The sequence below is a fragment of the Malania oleifera genome, chromosome 4, assembly GCF_029873635.1.
Source record: "Malania oleifera isolate guangnan ecotype guangnan chromosome 4, ASM2987363v1, whole genome shotgun sequence".
NCBI lineage: Eukaryota > Viridiplantae > Streptophyta > Magnoliopsida > Santalales > Ximeniaceae > Malania > Malania oleifera.
Window position 1 is genome coordinate 44,145,821 of NC_080420.1, and position 23,870 is coordinate 44,169,690.

Consider the following 23,870-nt stretch of genomic DNA (forward strand, 5'->3'; position numbering starts at 1 on the left):
TGGCTGGATTACATGTATATTTTTCTCAGTTCAGATTATTAATTTCTTTAGTCAATTGATGCTGCTTTAGTAATAATGTTGTAGAATATATATTGTCCATTGAATCTTTTGATACAGTTGCATATGCAAATGTGCACAAACCCTTGCCCAGCATTTCTGTTTTTAATGAAACACTTCATTTATTTATTTGTTTTTTTGTTTGTTTATTTATTTATGTTATTTTGACGGGTCATGGAACTCTATTTTGGTGTGTACATCAAAATGTTAGAAGTAGAAATGTTCTGTTAAAAACAACCTTTAGAGGGTCTATTCCCCACTGTGTAGCTGAGTTCTAGTGGGCTTCATAATGAACCAAAAAATAAAAGAAAAAAATGGAAAATTAGAAAAGCGCTGAATTTAAGGATTCGCTACTAAAAGAACTTAAATGAAAAATGTGGCCCTTCAACAGTTACAGAATAATTATTTACCCTTTTTTATGACTCCTTTGCCATGTTTGAAGAGCAGAGATTTGTTGCCATACGAAAATCTTTGGATTAGTTGGTGGAGTGCCAAAGTGAAGATGGTCTATGAGTGATGGAGGATTGTAGAGGTTGAGGGTCTTGCTGTATCTGGGGTGGAAGAGAGCTACTGGTTGCCTAAAGCAGGGGTAAAATGGAAAGAGAGATTAATGATTTGGCTCTCTTTTCATGTTCATTTGGGGAGTGATGAAAGGGTATGGAGCTCTGATCCTTCTGGGGAAATCTCTTTTAAGTTATTTTTTTTTTATCCTATCTGACTCATGATCCTAATGCGGCCCCTTTTGTGTTGTACTTTTTGATTCGAGGAATGAAGAGGAGATAAATAATAGATCTACATGAACTCTCCAAAGAACATCAAATCCTGAATTGGTATCCCACCCGTTCTCATTCAGCCCAAACTTGCTTTTATTGACTCTGCCAAAGGGAAGAATCCTCTAGGAGAAACTGCCAAAGCGATTTAGCCAAGAGCGCAGTGTTTTTAGACGCCAAATTTCTGAGACCCAAACAACCCTCCAATTTTGACTTACACAACATCCCAGCTCACCAAGTAGTCCTCATAACCCCTGACCTTAGTTTCTCAATCCTACTAGCAATCCCCATAGGAATCTTAAATATAGGCAAGTAATATGGTGACATGCTAGATATACAAGCTTGGATAAGAGTGATTCTACCACCAAGAGAGAAAAGAGCTCCCATCTAACCATCTAGATGCTTGGCCACCCTTTATGTTACCAGATTCCAAAAATTTGCAGATCTGGGTTTCCCCTAAAACAGATCCCTAGATATTAGGGGTGTAATCGGTTTTATTTGGTTTTGTTATTGGCAGAACAGAGCACCAAACTGAAGTCTTTGGTTTTAATATTTCACAAACCGAGACCGAACTGTAAACTGTGGTTAATAAAATAACCAAACCACCAGTTTTATGGTTTGGTTTGGTTAACTTCAGTTTTCATTTGTTTGCAAAAAAAATTGAAAACCTGATTTTATGGTTTTTAGCCATTTGACAACTTGTTGCCAGAATATTTAATATCCAAATAAACTTTTTTTGGGTTAGATCATTCATCTTATGAATATTTTTTAATTAAATAAAAATAATATGATCATATGAATCTAAAATATAATAATATAAATACGTCCATAAAATTTAAAAAAATTTAAAATAATAATAAAGGTCATTTACAGCATATTTTTTACTATTTTTTAATTGTCATGTACAATAAGATTATTCTTGTGAAATGAATTTTGAAATATAATAATTAAAATATTTTTATTTTCATTATTGTATTTTTAGTTTGTATTATTTTGTAATTATATTATTTTAATTATAATATTTTAAATGTTATTTGATTTAAGGGGAAAAATGAGCATTTGCATAATCAAAATTTAATTTTTTTAGTTTTAGAACTATTAACTAAAGATGATGTTGGTTTTAAGTTTTAAGTTTTTTTTTTTTTTTTTGGTTTTTAATTTTTGTTTTAGGTTTTTGTTTTCATAATTTTGATAGTAATACCAAGTGACCCTTCAGCTATTTGAGCAGGAATGAGAAGAGAAGCTTGTTTGGATGTGATACTCAAGGAACTTTGAAAACTCTTCCTTTGTAACAGATAGAATATTGATTCCCATTTGCTGAAAGGGGTAGAGTGGAATTTGTGATGGCTACATTGGTGATGTGTGGGGGTTTGCTTTGAAGGTCTCAAGGATCCTCTATGACCACCTTGTCCACAACAAGTACACTTGCCTGGGGGGCCTCTATCCATGGTTTTAAATCACGGTAGCGGGTAGCATAACTTAATGGTAACAGGTGTAACGTGAAGCGGGAGTAGCGGATGTTACATAACGAGAAGTGGGTGTAATGACCGTGAATTTTTTTGAAGCACGCACAACCGTGTGCATATTAGCGTAGTTGCATGTTTTAAGCATTTAAACATTCTTAGAAAGAGTTTTAGTGTATTTTGGATCCTTTAGTTTGAGTAACTACGTTATTTGGTATGGGCAACAAGTTTACATTTTTTTTTAAACCACCATTGATAGAAAAATTATGTGTGTGTGCATATTTATACTTCTCATTGTTCTTATCTGTGATAAATTCTTATGTGTGCTAAACTAATTAATAAAACAAAATACATTTTACACTTCATTAATCTATTAGACACATAAGACATACGAATAATACAAATATAAAATAGATAGAAAAGAAAGAAGGTTGAAGTTGAAAAATATAGAACATAAATATCACATTACTAATATTATCAAAATAAAATATTTTCCTAGCAAGTTAGTATTTTCAAATTGTTAATTAATGCATCTATTGTGAGTATTTAAAGAAATAGTAAATTTTGTATCATTGTCATCCTTTGAATAATCTTTTCCCCCACTTGCCTCTTGGTATATTGAGAATGATATATGAAAGAGAGGGAAAAAGTGAGAATAAAAAGTAAAAAATAAAATAATTTTTTGGTGTAACAGTCATGTAGCGGTTACGTAACAGCTGCTACGGCCATGATTTTTCTTTCTGCCGATTTTGTGGTGTGTAACGGTATCGGTAACCCAAAAACCGTTACGTAATGCACCGTTACGTAGTCGCGACCTTTATTTAAAACCATGCCTCTATCACACCCATCTCTTCTGCCACAACTACTCGAAGCACCTCGAGAACTTCAACTGCTACTTGGTTGAAAAACAGAATCATCATGTGTAAGAAAAACACTCCTCTAGGAGATAGAGTTGAAACATCGGAACCAGAGGTTAAGGAATGGGTTTTGGTGGAGGCATGAAGCTTGAGAGAATAAACATCAGGAAAGAATGGTCACCTCGGATAAGACTATAAAGAATCACTACCAAGAATTCCGGATAAGACTATGTTAAAATTGTTGCCGTGTGATTTGGAGGTCATGGGTTCGAGACGTGGAAACAGCCTCATTAAAAAAATAAAAGGCAAGGCTGCATACTATAGATCCATTGTGGTTTGCCCCTTCCCTGCACCCTGCATGTGTGGGAGCTTTATGCACTGGGCTGCCGTTTTACTACGTTAAACCTGCTAGGACTCAAAAAGTTGTCATTTGCTTCCTCTACTTTTGTCTCACATACGTTGGTTGTTATGTGTTGCACAATCACAACGCTAAGCTCCTTTTTAAATGCACTTTATCTTTGCAAAGTACTCTATGATTCTCGTCCCCTTGCCATAAGTTTTCCAAGGAGAAATCGTATATATAGGTAATGTTACTAGAATAAAGAGTTTGGCATAAAAAAAAAAAAATCCTTGCATGCATATCGATGCATGGGCGTCCATGTAATCTAGGGTTCCATCAAGTTCCACAATAGGGACACAATCAACACATCTTGCTAAACCCATACTTCTTTTCATTTCGTCATTGAGGCCTAAGCCAGTGAAATAGATATCTAAAACCTTGGACCACTGCACATTATTCTCTTAATGCTACATTTGGTTCTATGCTAATACTCATAGACAAGACCAACAATGAACAAGGTAAACAAATGGAACAAATGTTGAGAATGTTTATTAAATTGGGAAACCTAATCACAGCAATAAGTCTCCCTCTATTTATAATGTTTTGTCTTGTACATTGATCTTCATACCTTACTGTCTTGGGCCAAACATTTCACACTTTGTGGAAGGCTGTGCTGCACTAGTTATAATGCTTGCTTAACTAGTTAGTTGAAAGTATACCGTGGTTTGACCACATGAACAAATTAAGCAGAAGCACTAAACAAGTATGAAAATAGAAAAAAGTCATGTGGTAAATTGTAAAGCAACACAATTCATTATTATAAATTGTAAAGCAACATAATTCATTATTAACATCTTCATAGACAATGTGTATTTATCAAGGGAGGACGGTAGGCTAAACACGTTTACAAAAGCTTTTGAGTTTTACAATGATTGATGAACGCTCACTCTCCTCTAAAGAGCTTTTTATGCTATTCTAGCTCTAGCACTAGGAAGTTGGGGTGTACAAAATTTACTTGAAAACCAAAAAACGGACCAAAACTGAACTGTTTGACAGTTCGGTTTGGTGTTTTGGTTTCTTTATTCGGTTTCAGTTTTAGCTTTTATAAAAACTGAATTTCAGGTTTCGGTTTTGGTTTTATAAGAAAAATGAATCAAAAAAACCGAAAAACTGATTAATATAATTTTTTTAATAATATATATTTATATTCAAACTTAATAAATATATATTAATAACAATTTGATAATTTTTCTTCATAATAAAATAAATTTTCAGTTGTATTTATAGAGAAGCAGAGGCACCCCTCAAGTCATATTTTCCATGTGGGACAAGTGATTGAAGGGTGAAGAATGAGAGGCTGAGAGCATTGAAAGAGGACTGAGGAGTGAAGAGCTGGCACTGTGGGGCGTTGGGAATGGTTGTCCACATCGGCATGGAGGAAGAAGGGAAGGCCCTTACCCCTCCTATGAAAAAGAATTCTGAATTGGCTACTAAGTATGCACTCTTATTGTTCAAACTTACTGGGCCTGGCTTCTCTATTTAATTGAGGAGCTGGACCAATCTCTTAAAGCCCATTTCTCTTGGGCTGTGGCAGTTAAAAGACCATATCTTTTGGGCATAAAACATTTTATTTTGGCCTTTCATTTGGCTTACTTTTAGTTGGGCCAATTACGGTTTAAACTTTTGTATTAATAACCGAGAAAAACTGAACCAAATCTGAAAAGATTGGTTTATGGTTAAACTAAACCGTTGGCGTGCAGTTCGGTTTCAGTTTGAATAATTTAAAAAAATCGATTAGCTCGGTTTGGTTTCCTCCAAAAATATGTTCCAAATACCCAAGATTGGATTTCTTGGTACCAACATCAAAATATTGCAGCTGTGTCTCAATCTGAATGCCTGCAGATTCAGTTCATCCTCCAAAACATTGATATTTGCATTGATAGTTCAAGATCCAACAGTGTATCACTAAGCCAATTCAAAATATTGCAAAAACATGCAAAATATCTTGTATAGAACCAATTTCTTGCAGTTCTGGAAGGTACAGGAGAAACTGGAAGCTATCGCAGGTGGCCAGCACATGGGGGGCGTGTGAGCCACTGCTGGTGATCGTCAAGCCATGGTTTTCTGGGTAATGATAGATTGGAGGGTAATGATTCCATTGGTGGTAGCAGTGTGAAGATAAAATATCTGGAAGTTAGTGATTTTGAAGAGGGGGGGGACGGCTGGAAAAGCTTTAGGTGGGGTGTGGATCCACACACTTTGTTGGATGGAGGAGAAATTTGGTGGAGGGCCTCTCCAGAGGTGTCTCTATATAATGATGTTGGAGTCTGGAGGTGTCTCAAAATGATGTCAGCACTGTGGTGTTTGAAAATGAAGGGCAGTGACTGTAATTTTCGGCAATGTGCAGGTGGATGACCATTGCGATGATTTTGCAGTTTCCTTGAATGCTTCGTGTAACATTTTGAAGTTGCTCTGCAATAAGATTGGTGACAATTGAAGTGTATTGAAGTGGCTCTGGTATTCAAGAGCGCTTGTAGGAATTGGACCATTGCTTGTGGATCAGTTACATATGATACCAGAGGAATATTGCAGGGATCGAGGTTTGTTCTGACTGATGTAGGAGAGTAAGCAACAGAAACACAGACAATTGAGGGAGAGAAATGGAGAGAAGGGAAGGAAAAAAATGAGGGCAAAATAGAGAAACTGAGCAGATGCAGGGAAGAACAGGAAGTTAGCAACTGAACAGAAAGGGGAGGGTAGAAGGAGAAGGAAGAACGGTGGAGAAAGAACAAGAAGAAAAAAAAGAAGGGAGATGGTTGCGTGAGAGAGATGGAAACAGGAAACCAGTTCTTAACTCAAATGTGGTAACTGTCTAATAGAGTACAAGGAAAGTACATATACACACTAATTTCAACTAAACAAATAATTATGAGAACCCCAAAGCACTTAAAAGTACATGAAATAACCCTGAATTAACTAAACTTCTATCTAGGTGTACTAATTTTTTTAAAAAATGCCTAATTTTCAAATCTTTGAATGAAATATGATCGCTAGAATTATCCATGAACAATCTTCCATTAGTAAGAATGTTGGGAGGTTGTGGAGCTGTGCTAAGTTTTATGTTTTATGGGGAATTTGGTTGGAACAGAATGCTTGGATATTTTCTGCAAAAAGATTCACTTTAGATTTACGTTCGGACATGATGTGGAATTTGGCATCTGTTTGGGCTTATAGTGCAGATTGTTTCAAGGGCTGCTGCTTTGAGATGTCAACTGTGATCAGGTAGCATATTTAGCTTATTGTGACTATTTTTTTTCTTCTTTCTTTATGTTTGAGGACTCCTTTGTCCTTTTCTGCAACTTTTTTTCTCTTTGCTGTCCCTAAATGCAGTTTCTTTTTTCTATAAATAATAATAATAATATGAATGGTTAATTCTGTTTTCTGTATCCTTATAGTTTTTTTTTGTGGCTCTTTTATGTCATTCATTTATAAATAATTTCTATCCCCATAATTTCATGTTTCATTCTATATTTTCACATGCAGTTTGTTAGTTCTGAAGTCTGAGCTCTTGTATCAATCTCCATTTTCTTCACTCAGGGAAGGAATAAATTTTGAATTCAATTCAGCCATTGTAGATGGGATTGAATTAATGATCTTAATGCTCTTTGTATGTTGGTGAATTTCTTAATGGTTTTTATTTGGAACACATGCAGAGGTTAATATTTGATGAGCCTGAAGATGGAGTAAGGAAAATAGTTCTAGCTACTAATATTGCTGAGACTAGCATCACAATTAATGATGTGGTTTTTGTTGTTGACTGTGGAAAGGCAAAAGAGACTTCATATGATGCTCTGAATAATACACCTTGTTTGCTTCCTTCCTGGATATCCAAGGTTTCTGCTCAACAAGTAAGGCTATCTTCTTGTTACAAATTAGATTCAAAGATAGGACTATTAGCAATTTGTGATTGAATTTTGTGAACTTGTCTGTTTTTGTAAAATTTGCATCTGGCATCTTATGTTTTTTGCTTTATTTTTCAATAACAATAACAACAAAAATATCATTTTTGTTATTATTATTGTAATTTTCTTGATAAAAAAATAATTTGGTAATAGAAGTAAAGAGAAACATGGTGGATAAAACATCCTTGTAAAAAAATTAAGATGGACAAAAATTAAAGAGAAACAAAACTAGGGGAAGAAAACAGCAAAGTTGTCTATGAAAGGGAACAAACTTTTATATTTACTTCATGCATAGGCATAATTCAGGCATTTACTTTGAAATTTTTATTTCTTTAAGGATTTAGTATTATTTCTCTTGTCTTTTTAGTTTTAGGGATTAAACCTATATAAAGGCTTTAGACTGGTGTATAAGGTAGAATAGCTGTAATATCATAACCTCAATACAAATCCTAATTGAACATTGAGAATCCTATTTGCATTTTGGCTTTTCCTTTAATTTTCCTTTGTTTTCTGTTTAACTTTCCCATATTTTCTTTTATTTTTCATTACACTCTTTTTCTAATTACTCCTGCACCATTTGGTGTTGGAGCCTCTTCTCAACCCACCTGCGCTGCTCGCTGCATTCCAATTTCTACCATCCCAATCACACTAGCGGCAACCGAAACCCTAGCTTCATCTTATACATTGTACCTGCAGCCATCTTACAATGCTGAAGCCCCCTCACCCTCCAACTGTTCCCACAAATCCACACAGTCCTTTCTATTCATATTGCTGCTGTCAGTGAACAAGGACGAAAACTAAGGGAAATGAAGTTAAATAAAAGGGAAATCATCACTGCTAAAGTGGAGAAGTAGGTGGTGAACAGGAAGGAAATAAAAATTGTGGCTGTTTGAGCAGAGCAGGGAAAATTAAGGCAAAAAGAGGAACAAGCACTGTCTTGGTTGGCTTATTCAATCACATTGTGCCACCCTCCCTAAACCTACCCAGGTTTGTATTATCTGGACCAACCTCACTATTTTTTGATCCAACTTCACTTGAAACTGACCCACTTTATTTAATTTAACCAAAAATTCAGCCCAGGCTCCTGAGAGAGAGCCAGGCTTAGATGGGGCCAATACCAAAGCACAAATTACCCAGTTTTTCCATACTATATAGCTAATCAGAAATCACTTCATTTAATAATCGTTCTGGATCATGCTATCTTAAAAGGTTTTGTTTTCTCACCAACCAAACAGATTACCTATCTGAATTCCTTTCTTTTCTTGCAAAGATCCAATCAAATCTAAGGATTCTTGTTTCTTTAGACCTAAAATCATGAAGAAGCAATAAAGATTTTATGGGTTGAGGAGTCTTGTTTCTTCAACATTCTTGGATTTGAATCTTGAATTTAGATTGAAGAATTCTTGCAATCCCTTGTTGCTTAAATATTCTTCAATTGATTTTTGTTAGCAGCATCAAATTTCCTGTGTTAAAAGCGAAACGTATAACTTGTACAAATCTTTCCATTTTCCAATTCGTACCAATCCATTCGTTCATAGAACTATTTACTCAATTGCAGACATTTTAGAAACACCCCTAACAGAGGGACAAATAGTCAATTTTGAAAGAACTTATTGTAAACCTATTTCAGATATGAATCTATCTAATTCAAAAGGGAATAACTTGCATCAATATCTCAATTTCAATTCAAACTTAACTTAATCTCCGCCCTAGCCTAAACGCCCTTGCAAGTTAATAGTTGAACTTATTGTAGTATTTTTCAAGCGGTTGTCATTACCTTTTTAGGCTTGGTCACCGGTGAGATCTTCTCCTCTCTTGTTATTTCTTTTCTTATTACTATTATTAATAATTTTTTCTATAGTTGATTAGTAGTGGAGATTTTGTGTTTATGATTTGTAGGCTTAGTATATGCATTTTTTTGTGTTTGTTGTGTTTTTCATTAGCAAGTTTTGGAATATACAAAATTTTTCAAAAAATACTATTGCATGGTTTTTTTTTGTGGTAATTTTTAGTCTAGATGGGATTCACACCAAAATTTTATGCTTTATGTGTGGTTTCTACTAGTTGAAGGATTTGATTTAGAAAATTGTCTATGTGAATAAATATTTTTTAAACACAAACGTGTACTTTGCTTGTCTAACATAAATTCTTTGTACACACAGTTGATTCCAAGCCCAAATAAAGGAGCGGGGTTGAGTTAGGTAGCTAACAGCCAACGTAAAACTTTGTCAGATCTTATTATCATGAATTCTTTCCAAATTCACCTAGGTCAAGGGAATAGAAGGGGTCAGTATAAAAGGGAGAGGGTTAATAAGATAACACAAGAAACTAAGATTAGATTAGTAACTTGGAATATAGGGACTCTTGAAGGAAAAGGTATGGAAATAGTGGGAATAATGCTAGAAGGAAAATTAACGTAATTTGCCTTTAAGAAACGAAATGGGTTGAAGAGAAAGTTAGAGAAATTGAAAAATCAGGATTTAAACTTTGGTACGTTGGAAAAGAGAAACATGAAAATGGGGTGGGAATCATTGTAGAAAAACACTTTAAAGATAATATAATAGATGTTAAAAAAAAGAGTGATAGGATCATTAAAATTAAGATAGCTTTAGTCCTAGAGAAAGTAAGTAAATGTCTTTAATGTGTATGCTCCCCAAATAGGCTTAGTAGAAAACCTTAAAAGGCAATTTCGGGAAGATATGGATGGTATTTTACAAGGGATACCAATGTTTGTTAAGACATTCATTGGAGCTGATTTGAATGGTCACTATGGAAAAGATAATATCGGATATGAGAAGATAGATGGAGGCCATGGATATGGAGATAAAAATGAGGCCAATGATATACAATCTTAGATTTTTCCATGTCTTACGATTTGGTTGTATTGAATACTTGCTTTATAAAAAGGGAAGAACACTTAATAACTTTCAAGAGTAGGTATAATAAATCCAAAAAGATTTCTTCTTAACTAAGAACGAGGATCGTCTATTTTGTAAGGATTGTAAAGTTGTTCCAAGTGAAAGTTTGGCTACACAACTTAGAGTATTAGTATTAAATATTCATATTAAAAAATTGGAAGAGAAGGAGTAGCATAAATCAACAAAAAAGGACTAGATGGTGGAACTTGAGGGAAGATAATATAGTAAAATTCAAAGATAAAATGAACAAAAAGTAGGATCGGACAATAGGGGATAAGGATGATGTAAATACTACTTGGAATAAAATGGAAAATTCTATCATAAGGATAGCAAAATTGGTTTTAGGTGAGTCCAAAGGAAGATACTAAGGTAGCAAAGAAAGTTGGTGGTGGAATCAAGAAGTCCAAAAATCCGTTAAGACAAAAAGAAATTGGTATAAAATATGACATAATTGTGGAAATGTAGAAAATCTTGAAAAATATAAAGAAGCAAGAAAAAAAATGCAAAAAAGACTATGAGTGAAGCTAAACATAGAGCTTATGATACTTTATATACTAAACTAGATACAAAAGTAGGAGAAAAAGACATTTATAAACTTGCTAGAGCTAGATAAAGAAAATGCAAAGATTTAGGTGTTGTAAAATGTATAAAAGACGAGAATGATAATGTCTTAATTAGAGAAGAAGACATAAAAGAGAGGTGGCGGTGATACTTTGATAAGTTGTTTAATGAAAACCAAAATGAAATATTGTACTTAGAAGTGACAAATGAGGAGAAGGCTAAATATAGGAGATTTATTCGCAAAATTAGAGTCCTTGAAGTTAAGATAACATTAAAGAAATGAAAGTGGAAAAATCTATAGGACTAGATAAAATACCAATTGAAGTTTGGAAATGTTTAGGGGAAAAAGGAATTAATTGGTTGACTAATCTATTCAATACTATAATATAAACCAAGAAAATTCCAGAAGAATGGAGGAAAAGTACGTTAGTACCTTTGTACAAAAAGGAAGGTGATATTCAAAACTCTAATAACTATTGGGGAATTAAGATTATAAGCCGTACGATGAAATTATGAGAAAGGGTAATTGAACATAGAATAAGAGTACAAACGAAGATTTCAGAAAATCAATTTGGTTTTATGCCTGGGAGATCAACTACATAAACTATTTATCTTTTGAGAAGTTTAATGGAAAGTATAGGGAAAAGAAAAGGGACTTGCATTTGGTTTTTATTGACCTAGAGAAAGCTTATGATAAAGTACCTAGGGAAGTTCTTTGGTGGGTCTTAGAAAAGAAGGGAGTTTGTAGTAAATATACGGAGGTTATTAAGGATATGTATGATAGAGTAGTGACAAGCATTAGGACTGTAGGAGGAGAATCTAGGGATTTTGCATTCATAATACATGTACATCAAGGTTCTAATTTGAGTCCTTATTTTTTTACTTTAGTAATTGATGAACTAACTAGAAATATCCAAAATGAGATCCCTTGGTGTATATTGTTTGCAGATTATCATGTTGATTGATGATTGTTGGAGTGGAGTGATATCTAATCTAGAACTTTGGAGAATCACATTAGAGTCTAAAGGGCTTAGGATAAATAGGAATAAGACAGAATATATGAAATGTAATTTCAATAATGTAAGGAGTAGCAACGGAGAGAAGATTAAACTCAATAATCAAGAGTTTAGTTGCACTAATAGATTTAGATATCTTGGATCTATTATGCAAGTTGAAGGGGAAATTGAAGATGTAATACATAGAAATGTGTAAAATGGAGGAGTGTGCCAGGTGTGTTGTGTGAACGTAGAATACTCTTAAAATTAAAAGGAAAGTTTTATAAGATGACTATAAGACTAGTTGTGTTTTATGGTTTAAAATGTTGTACAACTAAGAAACAACATGCACAAAAAATAAAAGTTGCTGAGATGCGAATGTTAATACGAATGAGTGGTTTGGCATTAAAAAGATAAAGTAAGAAATGAGCGTGCATACAATAATTTAGGCATAACACCGGTTGAAAACAAGATAAGAGAGGGGTGACTTAGATGATTTGGGCATTTGAACGGTAGACCTAGTAGAGCACCTGTGAGGAGGAGTGAGTTATTTAACTTTTTATGCTTGAAAAGGGGTAAAGGTAGGCCTAAAATAACTTGGAATGAGGTTGTAAGGAAGGATTTAACAGTCCTTAATATAATTGAGGAAAACACTCTTGATCAGGTGAATTGGCGGTAAAGGATTCATGTAGCCGACCTCACCTAGTAGGACTTGAGGTTTGTTGTTGTTGTTGTTGTATCATGCTATCTTTTTAGTGAGATTGTTTTTCTCTTCAAAGAAACAGTTCTTGTATCGCATATAATCAAATAATCCTATACAATCGAAATAAATATCAATGTCAAACATAAATTAGCGATAGCATCAAACCTTAATTCTACAATTATCAGAAATTGAATAAATCATAAATCATAAAAGAGACATCTAATTAACAATATGGATTATCCTAAAGATGTGCAAAAATGTTTTGCCGTGGATTTAGATATGGGGATAAAACACCAAGTTTCTTCTTATCTTCATTTTGAACAGGGAATCAAATCCACAATTCAAAATCCTCTATGAAGAGGAGGGCTGAAAGACACCAACATGCCCGCACAAACTAGAAAACATGCATTTGCAATACTACCCTAGCATGATAAAATAGAATAAAATATGATAAGATAAACTATTTAAAATGAGCAAATACATTCAATAAAAAAAATTTCTTTCCTGATTCTTTGTTTCTGATGTGACACGACAATCTAATTGGGGTTCTTGAAATTTTTGAATAAATTTTCAATCTGCACTTGAGTTGGGATTGTAATTGAGAGGATGAAAAATTATGATTATTCTAATAATGAATCAAAACGTAGGGTCTATAATCATGTTTCTAATTTATCACTATGATAATAAAAATAATAGCATGCTATAAACAAGTGCCTAATCAGGATCCAGTTAATCAAAGCAGTTATCTAAAAAAAACATTAGCATGGTTAATAGTAGAAAGCAAACTAAATGCTAATAATGCTTCAAACTGAACTATGATGTGCATGAATCAAGAATTAAGCAAGACACAAGATAATGATAAATAAACTCCAATCATGCTGGCTAGGAGTAAAGAGAATTGACATGCCAATGAGAGAATAAGAAAACCCTAATCATGCTTCTAATTCATCATGCAAATAATATTAAATGCCTTTTTTTTTTTTTTCAGAAAAAAGGAAGTTCCTTATTGATTAGACAAGATCAGACACAAAAGCAAGTTTGAAATGTCAGGCAAAAATCACAGAGTGAAAATAGGAAGAGAGGAGTGAGTAAAGAGAGAAGAAAAGAGGGTAGAAAGAGAACAAAGAAGTGGAAGAGGAAAGACGGAAGAAAGATGAAATGGACGCGAGGAAGAGGGGAGTGCCGTGAGATATAAAGAAATGTCAAACTTAATTAACAGTATAAAGTTTTATCATCCTTACATCATAAGCCTCTATTTTGAGGCATCTAAAAATCCTAAAGATAAAACTATAAAAAATTATAAAGTAACCCAAAAACTGTCAAAAAATCATAAAAAAACCTCAAAAGTAATTAAAATTACTGAAGTAAACAAATATCCCAAAACTAATATAAAATCCCTATTTTTTAAATCTTCAAATGAAATATGATCACCTAGAATTATCTACAAGCAATCCTCCATTCAAAAGCCTTTGAAGATAATAAGCATCAGCTCAAAACAAGGGTGTTAGGATGGAGTAGCAGTAATTTGCAGAGGGAATAAGAAATGTTACAGAAGGGTGAGGGCCGTGAGGCTGTGGGTAGCACTAATTTCAGACAGATGGGATGGTTAGGATGTTTTGGAGTCTGAACATATGTGGTGTGGATTGGATTATTCACTGAGGAAGAAAGATATTATTGAAGTGGTCAATCTTATGGCAAGTGGAACACTAAGAACATGGGATGGGTCTATTACAAATGATTCAACAAGATTCAATTTTGGACTCGTTGCATTCAACCAAATTGAATGAGCAAAAAGATCCTTGTAGCAGACACACAAAATATTGTTTTGGTATCTGCTACATAAATAAATTTGAGCGTCTTCCATTTGTGAAATAAATCATTCCTTCTATCTTACATTCGTACATAAATAAATTAGTCTTCCATTTGTGAACTAAATCATTCATTCTTTAAAATATTTTAATTTTAAATTAAAATAAAATGACCATATAAATATAAAATATACTTAAAATAAAAATATTCATAAATCTTCTAAAATTTTGAAAAAAATAATAGAAGTTTACTAAAAATTCTTTTTTTCCCATTATGCATTTGCCATGTATAATAGGATTGTTCTTGGGGAGCACTAAAAGTGAGTTTCAAAATAGAATAATTAAATAAAATAATTATAATTAATTTCTATTTTTCATTATAATGTTGATTAGTTTATATTCTTTTTTACTTAAATATTTTATCATCTTTTTTTATTTAATTGCTACTTGATTCAAGGGCAAAAATAAAAGTTCAATTAGTCTTTGATTGGTTTTAGTTTTGGAAATAGGTTGCTAGCTTTGTGGTTTTCAGCTTTTTTTTTTTTCCTGATTTTTATTTGGGAATGATACCAAACAGACCCATAAATACTTTGTATCCTCACCATCTTTGGGCAATCCAAAGCTAAGGTAATGTGTCCTGTACCACAACAAATAGCTTATAATGTCTTATGTTTGATAAATTGACCCTCTACCGGCATTAGGCATGGGAAGCTTAGCTATAGCATAATGTAGCTCAAGTGTGTGCTCCGGGTGTCATTTGACCTTTTTTTTTTTTATTTTTTATTTTTTTTATTTTTAATTTTTTTTATAAATTTGGATTTGGATGAAACCAGAGAATTTTTTTAAAAAAAGTCTTGGCTTATTTGTTCTTATTTTTCTATATAGATGTAAGAATTTTTTTTTTGATAAACAAATAATTTTATTAGAAAGAAGGAAGGAAGAGTACAACAAAAAGAAGAAAAAGAAAATGAGCTTATCCTCTCAAATGAAAGGGAAAATAAAAAACAGGATGAAAACTCAGAAAACAGATAATTGCGAAACAACTTTACTGGAGCAAAGCAACCCAATCCTGTTGCAAACGATCAAGCCCTTTGTTGATCATTCTACTCAAAGCAACAACCACAAGAGTAAAAGGAAAGGGGATAGAGGATCTCCTTTTCTCAGGCCCCTAGAAGCTCTAAACTTGGAATTAGCCCCTCCGTTCACCAAAACCAAAAAAACAATAGAAGAATGGCACCTGTTTCCTCCATCTTGCTCCTAACGCTATTCTACCCATCACTGTATTCAAGAAAGACCAAAGACGTAGTGGTTTGATGGGTTAACACAATGTTACCTAGAATGTGGAATGGGAATGGGATCTTGGTATGGCACATGCTAAAAAATGGGGACATCAAGGGTATACTAGATATATTGGTGGGAAAAGTATAATATCACATTCACATGTATATCTTGGAGAGGTGTTGAGGTGTTTCTAAATGCAGAAGAGATTTTCTATTGTGGAATAGATTAATAATGATAGAAATAGACTTAATATGTGATGATTCCTCAATTTTAACTAATAAAAAGTTACGTTATGTAAAATACATTGAATTAAAACTTTGGATCTACAGATTTAGCATTCTGGAATGAAAATGTATCACACTTTGGAATGTTCACACCAATACGTGGTTTGCTCGGGTGTTAGTGTTTTCTAGTAACTATGGGTTAACTTGTTGGCCTAGTTGGTCTAAATATCAGCAGGTCCAGTGGGACCTCATGCTGGCTTGGATGGTGGTTTGAATTAATTGAAGCCTTGCTCATTCCCATTTTATTTTATTTTGTAGGTGTGTTTATTTGGTGATGTGTTTTGTCCAGTTTGGGGAGAAGTTATATAGAGGACCTGCTCCTCCATGTGTCCATTTGCGTGTTTTTTTTGGATGTGAAACAAGTGGTGGTGGGTTCCACATTTCAGGACCCATTTGCCACATGTTTTGCATCCAAAAAAAGGCACATATAGACAACATGGAGGGGCAGGTTCCTTTATAATTTCTCTGGTTGGGCCATTGATGACCTAGTTGACCCAACCTGCCTGCCTTTTCTTTCATCGGTCAGTTTTTAAGACATTAGAGAACATTAAAATTTTTTTAGTTTCTATCTTGTAAAATGGAATTTGAGCTCTTGGAAACACAATATTTTTGTGTGACATGGGATATGGACCAATAGGTTGATGCTTCCACTTTCCTTTATTTAGGTGGTGTCTTCCCCCCCCCCCCCCTTTTTTAAAATGAAGTTTGCAATGAAAATGCTCGGTGTCGTTATTGCCACTAATAAATAGATAAATAAAGAACATGAAAGAATGGACCAAAATTTCTCAATTTTTGTCATATTTGACGTGGTTAAGAATAAGATTTTTTTGTGCATGTGCATTGCTTTCTTCCATGAATGAATTTTTATTTTTAAAATTTTTTATCTATTTTGTAAATGAAATATAGTTTCCTTTTCTGTCTTTGATATGTAGAGAAGAGGAAGAGCTGGTCGTGTTCAACCTGGTGAATGCTATCATCTCTATCCTAGATGTGTATATGAAGCTTTTGCAGATTATCAATTGCCAGAAATTCTGAGGACACCTTTGCAGTCCCTTTGTTTGCAAATCAAAAGTTTGAAACTTGGAAGTATTTCTGAGTTTCTATCTAGGGCTTTGCAATCACCAGAGTTATTAGCGGTAACATACAATTATAACTTCATTAGCCCAAATCTCCCACCCCATCTCCCAACAATCTTGTTAATTATATGTTTTTATTACATTAATGTTTCTTTCAAATTTTTTTTGTAGGTTCAAAATGCCATTGAATATTTAAAAATCATTGGGGCTTTGGATGCGAATGAAAATCTGACTGTTTTAGGTGTGATTATATATATATATATATCTATATCTATATTGTATTTTCCGTTGAATTCTGCAATGTTGATAATTTTATTCATAGAGGCCTCATGTGGTTTATGTTACTTGGCAGGACGGTACTTGACAATGCTACCAGTCGAGCCGAAGCTTGGAAAAATGCTTATATTTGGGGCAATTTTCAATTGCCTGGATCCTATATTAACTATTGCTGCTGGCCTTAGCGTTAGAGATCCTTTCTTGACACCATTGGACAAAAAAGATGTAAGGTCTTCGTTTTCTTTTGATGGATAATTGAAATCATCCCATTCTATATGGTTATAAGACGAACACATGTACCCTCGTACTCATTTGTGTAGTTTAATGATAATTTCATTTTTAGTTTAATTTGCAATTAATTAGTCTATGTTTATTTATTTATTTAATTTGATGCTGGTCTTGTGATTATGTATTTATCAAGGTATTTTTCATTATTTGATAATTGTGTAATCAATTTCATTGACCATTGCTGCTAAAAAGCTAGTTCAATATCAAATGTTTTAAGACTTGACGGTTTAAGTCATTTGATAGAATAAGTTTCATTTAGCTATAAGTTTGGCTGATCTGATGTGTGAGATTTCTTAAATTCTTTGCTCAATATATTGGCAGTTTTATTGATATTAAATTATAATTCTTAAGTCTTGAGTTTGGTTTTGCGCTTGAAGGCTTTCTTCTGTTGGTAGATGAGGTGTTCTTTCTCTATACATATCTGTGAGAGTTCCATTGTGGTCAAGTTTGGGGCTTTGCAAGGAAAACATGCTGGTTAGTTTGAGCAAAGCTCTCTTTCATGGCAGAAGAATCTCTCATCATTTCATACTTGGTTAACATCTCTGTGTACTGACCTCCCAAATTTTAGTCTGGATGTCTTTTCACTGTCTTCCTGTCTTTAAGTTTGGATGATCTGAAACAGTTGGCTGTATTGGTTTTGTGCTTGTTCCCCACAGTGTCACCATGCATGCGGAAAACAAAAAAGGGGAATAACTCGAGCAAACACACAAAAGAGAATAAAAAGGAAAAAAGAATGACTTAATGCAGAATGGGATCAGGTGGGAATGGAATAGCTTTTGTGTGAAGCATAATAATTTACAAAATAAAATTGGCACTATTTAGAGTCAATAACTGACAAAATTGGTGCTATTTCAAGCTACATGGGATATATTAGGAATAATTATAGCTATACGTGATAGATTAGGAATAATTATTCCCAAATTTCACCGGTTGATGCTATTCCGTGTTGGCTGGAACAAAATCAACTTTGGTATTTGCAGTTGTCTTAAATAACACTAACATTTTGTTTATACTATTGTATTTCTATACAATAGTTATTCCATGCTCACCTGATTCCATTTCACAAACGGAATGTAACCAAAGTTCTCTCTTGGAAAGCTATTAAAATTATTCAGAACATGTGTGGATCTTAGTCAAGCTGATAGATGCTGGAAATGTATCATGTCTGATGCATTATCTATTGCAGTGAAGAGCAGATTATGACGTGTTTGTTTACTTTGCTATTTTTCATGTTCTGTTGTTGGTTTTCAATTATTTTTAGAAGTTGAAAATCAAATTTTATGGTTTTAAGTTGTTTTGGTGGCAACCTATTGCAAGTGTATTTTAATATCCAGAATGAAATCATTTGTTTAATGCATAGGTTTGAATTAAAATCAAAATAAAGTGACCATGAAAATTTAAAATATAATTAAATAAAAATATCTATAAATTTGAAAAAAGAATAATAGTCATTTAAAAACATTTTAAACATTTTTCAATTGTTGTGTAGAATAAGATTGTTCTTCTAGCATGAAAAACTGAAGTTTGAAATGTAATGATTAAGTAAAATAATTCTAATAATTTTTATTTTAATTTTATATTTTCATTTTGTATTATTTTGTATTCTTATTATTTTAATCATATTTTTAATTGTTATTTGGTTCAAGGACAAGAATGAGCACTTGTTCAACTGATTTTTTGTTTAATTTTAGAAATATTAACCAGTTATTGTTTTTCAGTATTTAGTTTTTGTTTTTGTTCTCATAATTTTTGACAGTGATACATATGACTCCTGAGGGTTTAGTTAAAGTGGCGATATAATATGGTATGAAAGCCATAGTTTCCAGGAGGTTTTGGATACCATTTATGTTGCCTGATTTTATCATTAATTTGTTAAAATTCTATTATTTTTTCATAATGGGTGTTGTTTTTCGGTTCTTTACCTCTCCATGTGTAATTGGGTTGCAGGGGACTTTTAAAATCTAGATATGCATTGTGTATGCATGTCGTTGTCTGGCTTTTCAATCCGTCCAGAAATATTTATGTTATTTTAAGGTACTATATTCAGTACAACACATTTTTAAGGTTAGGCTGTGCTGCAGGGAGTTGTATGCCCCCACTAAAAAAAACTCTTTTTTTTTTCTCATTCTTATTCTTCCTCTTCTTAACTCTTTCTTATGTGGTATGGTCCTTAACTTTGGTGGATTGGTTATGGAACTTGTAGAGAATGATTTCTCTGTTAAGTAATGAATTTTTGTCAAATAAACGAAATCATCACAGAAAAGTTTCAAGAGGCAATGCTTGCACCATTTTGAAAGTGAGTTTGCACCCGTGTAGAAATGGTCACATTTTGGAATTAAAAACGATCCATGCTGTGGCAGCATTCCAGGAAGCATTCATGCTGACAAGAGACAGATATGACATGATATTGGCACCGTGATATGACAATTTCAAGAAAATGATGATTTGACACAATAAGGACATGTTTTAATTTATGTAAATATATATTTAGGCATGTTGTTCCTTTAGATGACAAGTATTATGATAATTTTAAGCACCACCTATGTGAGATTATCAATTATACATTTTACAAACTACAAGCATACAATCATTGACTACATTAATATTATAGAGATTTGGTCCAACAACAAAAAAGCAACTCAAGGGCATGGCTCATCAAGAATTTGTTTTTTTAAAAATCAACAAAAAGTCACAAACTGCTGATGGTTTTTGAGAGGGGGGAATTCTGGGGATTGATAGGTTGGACGGTGCTCTACAAGGTTGGCACAGTGGTGCTAGGGCTCCAAAGTCCAACCGCTCCCATATCGAAAAATCTCAACTCTCAGTCTCTTTATTTGTCAAAATTTTCTTTTGGGTTTAGTTAACATAATTAAAAGGGCTACAAAATGCGTTTTGGTGCAAGCATGTAGGTGTCCTCGTATTGTTAGGAAGTGTCTTAGTCATGTCCAAAAATAAAAATAAATCAGTTAATTGATAAGACCTTAGGGTTTTATCGTAGGAAAATTGGGAAAATTGAAAGGATGGAAATAGAAAGAGAAAATAGGGTCTATCACTTCGATTTGATCTGCCTTCAAATTAGCCAGAGGCTATGAATTATGTTATTGTTTGAATGAAATAGCCCCATAGGATCACATGTATATAGGGTAGGGAAGCCTACTCCTATTAGGAATGTAAAATATCCCAATTCAAGTCGTTAATGGATTCAATCCTAATTGATTTGGGAATCCTAGCACATAAAGTAAAAATCCCAACACTAACTAGAATCCCAATTGATTTGGGAATCATAACACATTTATTAGAAATCCCACTTTGGAAATTAAAGCATTATAGAAATCCCAATTGATTTGGGAATCCTAGCACATTAATTAGAAACGACAATAAATAAAAATCCCAATAGATTTGGGAATCCTAATATTCCTGCCTCCTTCAAATCAATCTTGTCCTCAAGGTTGAGCAGCAATAAACTTTGGGAATCTCTCCTCTTAAGGATTGTTTAAGTTCCCAAGTTGCAACTTTCAGCTGTTAAGTGAGACTAGTGAACTAAAACTTCAGTGATGTCTTAACTTCTATTGTTTGACCACTTGGCGATCCAGAACTTGTTTCTTAGAACCTGTTGATAAGTTAATATGCTCAAGGTATTCCACATGCAGTCTAGCAAAGCTGCATTTAGATTTCTTAACAAATAGATGGTGCTCATGAAGAGTGGTGAGTACAGTTTGCAAATGGCATAGATGATCTTCAAGATATAAGTTATTTTTTTAGGATATCATAAAAAAAATTATGAGAACAAACTTATGTACATAAGGTTAGAAAATGTTGTTCATAAAACTTTGAAAGGTCAAAGGTGCATTAGTTAACCCAAAAGGCAGAACCAAGAACTCGTAATGGCCATCGTCAATACTAAATGCAGTCTTCTAAATTTCATCCTTATGTATCCGAATATGGTGATAACTTAATCTCAAGCCGAGTTTGGTTAATTGTTGGGCACCTCCCAACTCATCTAACAATTCATCCATGATAGGGATAGGATAATTATCCTTCACAGTGTTCTTGTTCAGTGCTTGATAATCAACACACATTTGCCAAGAGCCATCCTCCACCAATAAGACATGAAAAGAATATGGGCTGACACTTTGTTGAATTATGCTAACATTTAACATTTCTTTCACTATATATATATATAACAAATTCTGCCCATGAAGGTATTCCATAACGAGCTTCAACCCAGTCATACCATTGAATAGCATTGCATCTAGACTAATAGCAGCAATCTCAACTTTTCTATGTTTTTGAAGTTCGGTGAAAGCGAAACTATTTTTGAGCCCTAGAAACCCAACCAATGAGTTCATCACTTTCTCACTGAGCAAATTCCACCTTCATATAAGAAGGACCATGATCATGCTCTTCTTGGTAGCCTCCTTTGCACACGTACAATTGCTCCATACGATTAGCTAATGTAGAGGCATAATTTTCTCTCTTTATGGGAAGATGTGATGAATACTTTAGTGAGCAATGCCTAAATCTCTTCAAATTGAAGTTTAAACATATTGATAAATTCAGCCTTTAGCCTAGCTTCCATCTGGGACTCTTCTAAATTTCCGAAGCCATTGCGTAGGAGTGAAGATCAAAAATCCCAAGATCTTGCTTTTGTTGGCGGGTCAACGACATCCACAACAAAGATGGCTCTAGTACCAAATGATAAAACCCTAGGGTTTTACTGTAGGGAAATTTAGGAATTTGAATGAGAAAATAAGGTTGATCATTTTATGCCTTTAAATTAGTAAAAAACTATGAATTATATCATTGCTTTAATGAAAAAGTCATGTAGGATTACTTATATATAGAGTAGGGAACCCTACTATTATTAGGAATGTAGAATATCTCAATCCAAGTCCTTAATGGACTCAATCCTAATTGATTTGGGAATCCTAACACAACAACAACAACGGCAACATACCAAACTTTAAGTCCCAGTAGGTGAGGTCGGCTACATGAATCCTTTTCCGCCAATTTATGTGATCATGGACAATTTCCTTCGACAAATTCAGGACTATTAAAACCTTACTCACTATCTCATTCCAAGTTATTTTAGGTCTATCCTTATCCTTTCTACTGCCACTCATAGTAACTCACTCACTCTTCCTTATTGACGATTTGACATCCTATGTAGCCTATGTTGCAAGTGACCAAACCATCCGAGTCTTTTCTCCTTTATCTTATCTTTTACAGGAGTTACGCTTAACTTACTGCAAATATGTTCATTCCTTAATTTATCTTTTAACGTTATACAACTCATCCATCTTAGCATTCTCATCTCAGTAATTTTTACTTTTTGTTTATGTTGTTTCTTAGTCGCCCAATGTTCTGATACATATAGCATAGCTGGTCTTACAACCGTCCTATAAAACTTCCATTTTAATTTTAAAGGCATTCTATGATCACATAGCTCACTCGAAACACTTCTCCATTTGACCTAACCTGCTTTAACTCTATGTATTACATCTTCTTCAATTTCTCCTTCAATTTGCATAATAGATTTAAGATATTGAAATCTATTAGTGCTATTGATTTATTCATCATCAAGTTTAACTTTGTCTCCAATATTCCTCCTACTATGACTGAAATTATATTTCATACATTTTTTCTTATTTCTACTTATCCTAAAGCCTCTAGATTCGAAAATTTCTCTTCATAATTTTAGCTTAGATTCTACTCCACCCCTAGTTTTATCAATCAAGATAATATCATTTGCAAACAACATACACTATGGAACCTCATTTTGGATGCACCTAGTCAATTCATCCATCACTAAAGCAAAAAATAAGAGTTCAAAGCAGATCCTTGATGTACACCTATTGTGTTTGGAAATTCCCTATTCTTTCCACCTATAGTCCTAACGCTAGTCATTATTCCATTGTACATATCCTTAATGACGTCAGTATACCTACTACACACAAACCTTTCCCCCTCCCCAAAAAAACCCGCAATTAAACTTTCCTAGGTACCCTATCATATGCTTTCTCTAAGTCAGTAAATAGTATATGCAAATCCCTCTTCTTTTCCATAAATTTTTCCAATAATCTTTTTAAAAGACATAACTTTCTATAGTATATCTCCTAGGCATAGAATCAAATTGATTTTTTAGGACTTTCGTTTCTAACCTTATTCTTTGTTCAACTATTATTTTCCACAATTTCATTGTATGACTCACAAGTTTAATTCCATGATAAT

At 33.4% G+C, this 23,870-nt stretch overlaps 1 protein-coding gene across 2 annotated transcripts in view; it reads left to right on the forward strand.

Annotated features, from left to right (window-relative positions):
• Positions 1-23,870, forward strand: part of LOC131152713 (DExH-box ATP-dependent RNA helicase DExH5, mitochondrial) — a 68,063-nt gene that overhangs the window by 38,788 nt on the left and 5,405 nt on the right. For both annotated transcript variants that reach the window (XM_058104526.1, XM_058104528.1), the window contains 4 exons: positions 7,201-7,395; positions 16,932-17,135; positions 17,247-17,316; positions 17,428-17,576. In XM_058104526.1, the coding sequence (XP_057960509.1) occupies positions 7,201-7,395; positions 16,932-17,135; positions 17,247-17,316; positions 17,428-17,576 (618 nt within the window). The remainder of the gene's footprint in view (positions 1-7,200; positions 7,396-16,931; positions 17,136-17,246; positions 17,317-17,427; positions 17,577-23,870) is intronic.